This window comes from Miscanthus floridulus, chromosome 4 (assembly GCF_019320115.1).
Source record: "Miscanthus floridulus cultivar M001 chromosome 4, ASM1932011v1, whole genome shotgun sequence".
Taxonomy (NCBI): domain Eukaryota; kingdom Viridiplantae; phylum Streptophyta; class Magnoliopsida; order Poales; family Poaceae; genus Miscanthus; species Miscanthus floridulus.
In genome coordinates this window covers 120696393-120704301 of record NC_089583.1, presented here as the reverse complement: position 1 = coordinate 120704301, position 7909 = coordinate 120696393, and the positions used below count along the sequence as shown (strand labels likewise).

The 7909-nt window shown below is 44.2% G+C and overlaps 1 protein-coding gene across 2 annotated transcripts; it reads left to right on the top strand.

Moving 5' to 3' along the window:
• The first annotated feature begins 213 nt into the window (after nucleotides 1–213).
• Nucleotides 214–5817, top strand: LOC136552906 (uncharacterized). Of its 2 annotated transcripts, none has more exons than XM_066544480.1 (7): nucleotides 214–420; nucleotides 1688–2278; nucleotides 2476–4017; nucleotides 4100–4427; nucleotides 4654–4909; nucleotides 5189–5411; nucleotides 5553–5817. In XM_066544480.1, the coding sequence occupies exons 1-7, from the start codon at nucleotides 244–246 to the stop codon at nucleotides 5577–5579; spliced, it is 3144 nt and encodes a 1047-aa protein (XP_066400577.1). In that variant the 5' UTR covers nucleotides 214–243; the 3' UTR covers nucleotides 5580–5817. The 2 variants fall into 2 exon arrangements, with proteins under 2 accessions (XP_066400577.1, XP_066400578.1); XM_066544481.1 differs by lacking the exon at nucleotides 214–420 and adding an exon at nucleotides 686–801.
• The last annotated feature ends 2092 nt before the right edge of the window (nucleotides 5818–7909 follow it).

Below are 7909 nucleotides of genomic sequence, written 5' to 3'. Positions count from 1 at the left end.
TAGTACTTCCAGCGAGCGCAGTCATGAGAAGCCGAACAGTTTTACCAGCGCACGCCTGCATTTACTTCAATCTCTCGGGAACTCCAACAGCCGGCCGCGTACTACTGGAGTAGTAGTACTACTACTACTGCAGAGACCACTGGCTTGTAACACTTGAGGAGGAGGAGCTACGAGCTGGAATTCCCTACGAGGTAGTAGAGGAGAGCTTAGCAACGACGCACCGTGAGCGCTGCGGACGAAGAAATGGAAGCTGAGCCTGAGCACGATCCACTGGCAAAGATGAAGGCCGTGCTCAACTACTGGGAGTCGGTGACCAAAGACGACCGCACGCTGAGCAAGTTCGATGTTGGCTTCTTGGAGCACAAAATATTGTCCTGGTCCATCCAAGACGTCTTCAACAAGGACCTCCTTAAGCAGCAGGTGAGTGATCTTTCTGCTTGCATTGCATTGCATTGTTCTACTAGTATCTATCGACTTGTATATTTTTGGTGATTATTATATTTATACCCCTATATATTCTAGATGGAGGGTTCCGTTTGCCTTTATATTTTAGACGTCGTTAGAAGGAACCAGAATAAATAAAAAGAATTTAAAATCCCCATTTGGAACATAGAGATAGAGAAAGCCCTCTACTCTCCCTTTATTCCTCTCTCCCTCGAGCGAGGCCCGGTGATGCGGGACTGGCGCGAGGCGCGAGGCGCGAGGCGCGAGCGAGTCCCGGCCAGGCTTGGGGGCTTGGGGCGCAAGGCAGGCGCCTTTGGTTTGCGCATAGACCTTTGACTGTCGCGGGCCTGCACGCAAGTAATCCCTCGCTCCCAAGACAAGTCTTCATCTATCTTGTGCATGGAGGAGTCAACCGATCTCAACTTTAACTAGTTAGGTTTAAAAAAATAGTGATCGAAATAGGTTAACTACGGAAATATATGACGTGATTAATCTATTGATGTTTATATGTTACCGGAAAAGTTAGTAATTTTTTAGTATATATTTGGTCAAAAGTTGAGATTATTCAACTCCTCAAAATGCAAGTTGGAGACCTTATTTTGGACGGATAGAGTATGTCATACACTTTAGAATCAATTTGATTGGTCTTGCCGTAAGCATCTCATGCTCCCTGTGTCTTACGCTACAATACATATCTCTGAATTTTGTTATGCCAGACTTCAAAACGTGAGAATGAAATCCGACTTTTCAAAATTATTTTGTAATATCCAAGCCATGTCATGATGATGTTAAAATAGTCAGATATTTGCTTAGATCTGAAATATATGCAAATTCTTTCAAGTTTTGTTGTTGAAATTATTTTTGAAGTATGTCAAAATTAGTTCGACATCAAAGCAGGGGTAAAATCAAATAGTACTTTGAAAAATAGGGGCAAATCCATACCGGCATTCTGGTTTTTTTATAGCTGGATTGACATTGTTAAGTACCCCCAAACAGAATAGGATCAAACACAGTCTCCAGTTCAAAAACAAAGTTGAAAAAAGGGCAAAATCACCATTTGCATTCAAAATAGGGGTGTGGACACAAAAGCGCCTTGATTTGATTGCCACTATCATCATCTATCTTTCGTGGCTTGATCTAGATTGTGCATGGCATTGTTCCCCACTTGTTCTGACACTGATTATTGATTGTGCTTAAAGATGAGAGCTAACAATATATAATTAATTTGGGTGTATTATTACAGGTCCACAGGATTCCTGATACCTTCATGTCATTGCATGCTTACTTGGACTCATTTAAGGGCCCTCTCATTGAAGAAGTACATTATGATGTCTTTTCGTCATTGAACGGTTATGCTCATGCAAACTTTATAGAGATAATCCGACTGGAGAAGCTTAGTGGTGAGAAATCAATATTCTGTTTTGAGGTTTCCATGCCGTCTGAGGACGAAAAGTCAAGGGAGATTTATGTCCCCAAACATGGGGATATAATAGTTGTGTCCTCGCAGAAACCAAAGCATGTGTCTGATCTGACAAAGAATAGAGCATCGTACAATTTAGGTTCGGTTCTAAAATCTGGAGATGAAGAAGACAGTGATTTGCCACCAAATTGCTATATTGTTCGGTTTCGATCAGCTATTCTTGTGGAAGTAGATCCTGAAACAAGCATGCCTACAGGGCCATGTTTTGCTGTCTTTCTCATAAATATCAAGACATACGATCACATATGGAAGTGCCTTCACTTATTGGGAGCAAATGATCATAAGTTTGCAGCACTTCAGGGCAGAGGGGCTAATACAGCTATTGTCAATCTGGTGTGGCAGTACAAGAAACAGGTATGCCATGTCCTTTCTAACATCTCATCATCATATCGACACCTTATATTTGCATCTACATTTACAACACTTTTGCTAATGTTTCCAGCATATCGGTTTGTGAGTAGGATCAGTCATATCTCTTACTGCATGTGGATTGAGAAATTGAGATAACTCCTCAGAGTTTGACTTATTTGTTTATTTTCCTGTGCATGCAGGCAGCTGAAGATGGTACCTTGTCATCCCCCCAGCTCTCTCAATGCCTCACTCGTAAATCAGTTGATGACCTTGGCCTTGAGAAGTTCAACCTAAATGATTCACAGCTGAGTGCAGTAGCTGACTGTGTCTCATCAGCAATAGAGAACCGGTCGCCTTCCCTAAAACTAATATGGGGACCCCCTGGGACAGGCAAAACAAAAACCATCAGTACTATCCTCTGGGCAATGCTCATGAAGGGCTTAAGGACACTTACCTGTGCCCCTACTAACACTGCCGTGTTGGAAATTGCATCTCGAATTTTCAGGCTTGTTGAGCAGTCTTCAGATGGCAGTGTCTGCTTTCTCAATGACATTGTCCTGTTTGGAAACAAAGAAAAGATGAAAATACGTCATGAGGATGATCTTTCCATGGTATTCTTGGACTCTCGCGCTGAACGGTTGCTGCCATGTTTCATGCCATGCACAGGCTGGATGCATTGTTTGCGCTCGCTAATAGATCATCTTGAGAATCCTATTACCAGTTACAGGCTGCACGTTGAGAAAATACTTGAAGATGAAAGGAAAAAGGAGAGCGCTAAGCAAAATACATGTGAAGATGCAATTCGTAAAGCACGTGATGTGGGTGACAACTCTGCGAGGGCTTCTTGCGTTTCGCTATCAGAGCCCTCTGCAAAGGATGGGCACAAGCCTATCCAGGGTGAAGCACCCCCACGTTATCCTTTGCGTTCAAACCCCAACTCCAAAGATCATCTTCTCGCACCCCTCTCGGTGTTCCACAAGACCATCTTCTCGCACCCCTTTGCGTTCAAACCCCATAACAGGCGTGAAGACGAGGACAATAAGGGAGGATGCCACGGTTCTGGAGCAATGGAGGGTACATTCAGAATACTGCCATTCGAAGATTATTTCAAAGATTATTTCAACAAGGCGACAAAGAAGTTAAGAGAGTACATTGAGATAATGTACAATGATTATCCACGAAATCCAGAAACAGGACACAGCTTTCAGTGCATGCTGGAGGTGCTCGAATTGATTGAAATTCTTCAGAAACTGATAAATTATAAAAATAATGATGTATGGTCAGATGAATTTCATGATTGCAAGATAGAAGATGAAGGTAACCCTATTTTGTGGTCTGAGCAGCTAGCCTGTGTGCGGAGTAACACTAGCAAAAAGTACAAATTCAAGCTAGCTAGATCCTTGTGTGTGCAAGAATTAAGATATCTTCAGAAAAATTTGGAGCTTCCTGATTATTACAGCATGCGATCAATTCAGATTTACTTGCTGCAGAGAACAAAATGCATTCTCTGTACAGTTTCTAGTTCTTTCAGGTTGTACAATGTGCCCTTGGGCAATTCTTCTACAGATGTTTGCAGTTTGCTCAAAAAGCCTGAAACATTCAACCTTTTGGACATGCTGATTGTGGATGAGGCTGCACAGCTCAAAGAGTGTGAGACCTTAATTCCTTTGCAGCTGCCTGGCATAAGGCAGGCTGTGTTCATTGGAGATGAATATCAACTACCTGCTCTGGTGAAAAGCAAAGTAAGCTCTGTGTATTCTGATTTTCCTCTTTTTTTCAGTTTTGTAGGTTGGAACCATATTGAAATGTATTATTGTTTTGTAGATATCTGATAGTGCAAACTTTGGACGAAGTGTTTTCAAAAGGTTAAGTTTGCTAGGCCATGAGAAGCACCTTCTGAATGTTCAATACAGGATGCATCCAGAAATAAGCAAGTTTCCAGTTGCGACATTTTACGATGGCAAGATATCTGACGGTCCCAATGTCACTAGTAAGAGCTATGATAAAATGTTTTTGGCGAGCAAAATATTTGGACCCTATTCCTTTATTAATGTAGATGGGGGACATGAAACAACTGAGAAGCATGGCCAGAGCCTTAAAAACACAGTAGAAGTTGCTGCCGTAGTGCGGATAGTCCAGAGATTGTTCAAAGGTAACCATCATTGTTAATTCTTTAGTCACAGTACATTTTGTTTTCCTTTTGAATTGGGCTCTCGCAAACTACTTCCACAACAGTTTTTAGTTGTAATCTTATTGATTGTAATAATGGTATGTTGTTCTACGATGGACATTCAATATTCGATCTAAACCGTTGGGAACTTTACCTCAGCTCACTACGTGTATAAAATTCTTTTGTTTTCCTTTTCTGTTAATTGCAGAATCAGTGTCGACACGTAGCAAGCTCTCTGTTGGTGTTGTGTCCCCATATAATGCTCAAGTTAGAGCTATCCATGAAAAAGTGGGGAAATTCTATAACACATATGATGGTTTCTCCGTGAAAGTGAAATCAGTGGATGGTTTCCAAGGCGCGGAGGAAGATATCATTATCATATCCACAGTGAGGAGCAATGGAGCTGGTTCTGTTGGGTTTCTTACAAACCTGCAGAGGACCAATGTGGCTTTGACAAGGGCTAAGTAAGTTTCTTGGTGCTTAATTCCAGGATCCAAACAAAATAAGAAAAAACAAGTCCTTCTGTTAATTGATTAATCTTTTTGGTAGTTTGGTGTTCTCTTGATGTGGGCTTTGTATTATATACTGTTTTTGGCATGGCAACATGATTATTATCTCACAGTTTTTATATTATTGGACTATTGGTTGTTGAACTGGGCAAAAGCTTGAACCTTGAAATTCATGTCTCCTTAACATACCAACCTAAGGAGTAGCTTAGTTTTCTTTTCCATGTTTGTTGCCAGGCATTGTTTATGGATAGTAGGAAATGGAACGACCTTGTCCAACAGCAAGTCTGTTTGGCAGAAAATAGTGAAGGATGCACGTGATCGAGGTTGCTACTTCGAAGCCAGTGACGACAAGGATCTGTCAAATGCAGTAGTCAAGGCCATCATTGAGCTTGATGATGCCGAGAATTTAGTGAAAATGGACTCGCTGCATATAAGCAGGCCGAGGTCTCAGTTTCAGGTAATTCAGAAAATCATTCTTCGGATCACTGTCCTATGGGCAGTATCAAATTGACATGCCATACAAAAGGATCAAAGAGTAGACAAATACAGCTGCCATTGCCAGAAAGTAATGTATTTTTTCATCTTGTTTTATATGCAGAAATCAGGGCCTAAGTACCTTTCATGAGAGGTCTGAAGCTCTCATCAAGTCGAAGTGGCATTAACATGGTCCTTTAGGCGTTTGTTGTGACTTGTGAGATGCTCGACACTTTGCTGAACCTGCTCTTGTGCTCAGTTATCTTGGTTTACTAACCTTCTAGTTGGTCGAACAATTACTATAAAAACAGTATGTTATGTTATTGTTTTGAGAACCTGGTTACTATTCATGCGGCTGAATTGTGGTGCGGAAAGCGCTAGGCTGTCTGCAAAGCTGTTTTGCGAGTTGCTGGTTGATACTGAACGCCAAGTCTGTAGGCTTTACGTGAAGAAATGCTGAATGCGCTAAGCTGGGCCGTGGGCTCAAGTCAAGGCTGAATGCACTAGCTGGGCCGTGGGCTCAGACTTGCCAACAATTTTGCGGCCTTGTATGTTGGTCCTAAATTAGGACTCCTAATAGGCATTAGCATTAATTAGAGGGAAAAGAAGGGTATATTTACCTCTTTGATTTATCGCCGTGGTTAACTTTTTTTCTAACTGTAAAACCAGACATCAACATTTTGAACTCTCAGAACCGTTCTACATTTTTTTGTCCTGAATTGAAGTGACTTTAAAGATGTTTTTTTAGTTAATTAAAATCTGATAAATACTTTATAAGATTACCTCCTGTCGGGTTCATAAACCCGGGGTCCTTCATGGACCTGCTTCCCAGCAAAAGCTCGGCCCAGCAGACGACGTTGCGAACGACGCGCAACTCCTGGGCCGGTCCAAAAACCTAACGACAGGCCAGAAGGACGATCCAATCTCCGACCGGAAGGCCTGGCCAAAGAAGAGCGGCGCTCACTTCCGAGTCCGGCCTGTCTCTCCGACCGAAAGGCCTGGCCAAAGAGAAAACGGCGCTCGTTTCCGTCGCCTCTGACTCTGGCCCGCCTCTCCAACCGGAAGGCCTAGTCGAGAAGGGATGACGAAGGCCTGGCCAGCCTGCCTCCGACTTCGACGCTCGCTTTCGACTCCAGCCCGCCTCTTCGACTGGAAGGCCTGTCTAGCCCACCTCCGACTCCGGCGCTCGCTTTCGACTCCAGCCTACCTCTCCGACCGGAGGGCCTGGCCAAGGAGGAACGACGCTCGCTTCCGTCGCTTTCGACTCCGGCCCGCTTCTTCGACCGGAAGGCCTGGCCGAGAAGGGGCGACGCTCGCCTCCGACTCCAACTCGCTTCTCTGATCGGGAGTACATAGAACATCCGCTTATAGCTCTTCTCCGGCCGGAAGGCTAGAGCCGACTGGGGAACAACCGACCGGGGACGCCCGCTCGGTGAAGACCCAGGAAACAGACAGAGCATGTAAGGCAGGGCGCTCTAGTCAAACCACAATATCAAGGGCCATACCCTACGCACCTACAGGACAGTACTATCAGGCCATGTCAGAATAATGCACTGTAACCTTCCAGACATGTCAGAATATGAACAATATTGTGGGCGCCGATATTTATTCTACAGTATGGTAGGCGCTGACATCTGCCATACCAGAAGAAGATGATGGAACCAACCACATGCATCCAAACACCAACAGTGTTATGGGCGCCGACAAACCGCCTTGTACCCGACGACGTGGACAACAAGAGTAGGTAGCACACTCTTTCTCTCACACTCTCTCTTGTAAGGTCGTCCCCTTTATCTATAAAAGGGGATGCGCTCTCTCCAAAAGACAGACCGATTCAACCACCCATTGATCGATTAACGAACAATTCGAACAACCTACGATTCGAATGATTCCATCATAGCACACGCTCAAATACTTAGCACACGTAGGAGCTCCTGTCTCTCTCGGCCCTTCGGTCCAGAGTCCGACTGGACCTCTTGCACCCCTATCTTACTCCTTCTCGTTTGTAACCCCACAATAAACTTCTAGCACATAGGCTCAGGAATAAAGCCACCGATTGACTCAAACTAGACGTAGGGCACGTTGCCTGAACCAGTATAAATATTGTGTCATTGAGTGCTAGGCCACATCCAATCATAACATACGACAAAACTATAAATATTTACATATTGGTCACTTTCTGCACCGATAGTTGGCGCCGTTCGTGGGGAAGACATCGTACGTTCACGCTTTTGGTCATCGGATGGCCAACCTTTCTGTCACCTTTGCCATGGTGGGCTCAAGCGATACAACTTGCTTCGACTCACTGAAGTTTCCCACACTCCCCACTTGTTGGGATGTGGGTTCCACACGTCTTCGAGTCGTCCCAAGCCTTTCTCTTTGGAAGCCTAGACTTCATCGTCGACCGACTCGGCGTGCTTTGCCTCCGAGAGGAGGCACTTGTCCCAGCGCCTATCGGAGGAGGAGCGCCCTCCGATAGCT

Bases quoted from the DNA above. Each gene is read 5' to 3' on its own strand.
- LOC136552906 (XM_066544480.1), top strand. From the start codon at position 244: ATGGAAGCTGAGCCTGAGCACGATCCACTGGCAAAGATGAAGGCCGTG. The intron at 4,018-4,099 runs GTAAGCTCTGTG...ATTGTTTTGTAG, and splicing joins CTGCTCTGGTGAAAAGCAAA to ATATCTGATAGTGCAAACTT. The intron at 4,428-4,653 runs GTAACCATCATT...TGTTAATTGCAG, and splicing joins AGTCCAGAGATTGTTCAAAG to AATCAGTGTCGACACGTAGC.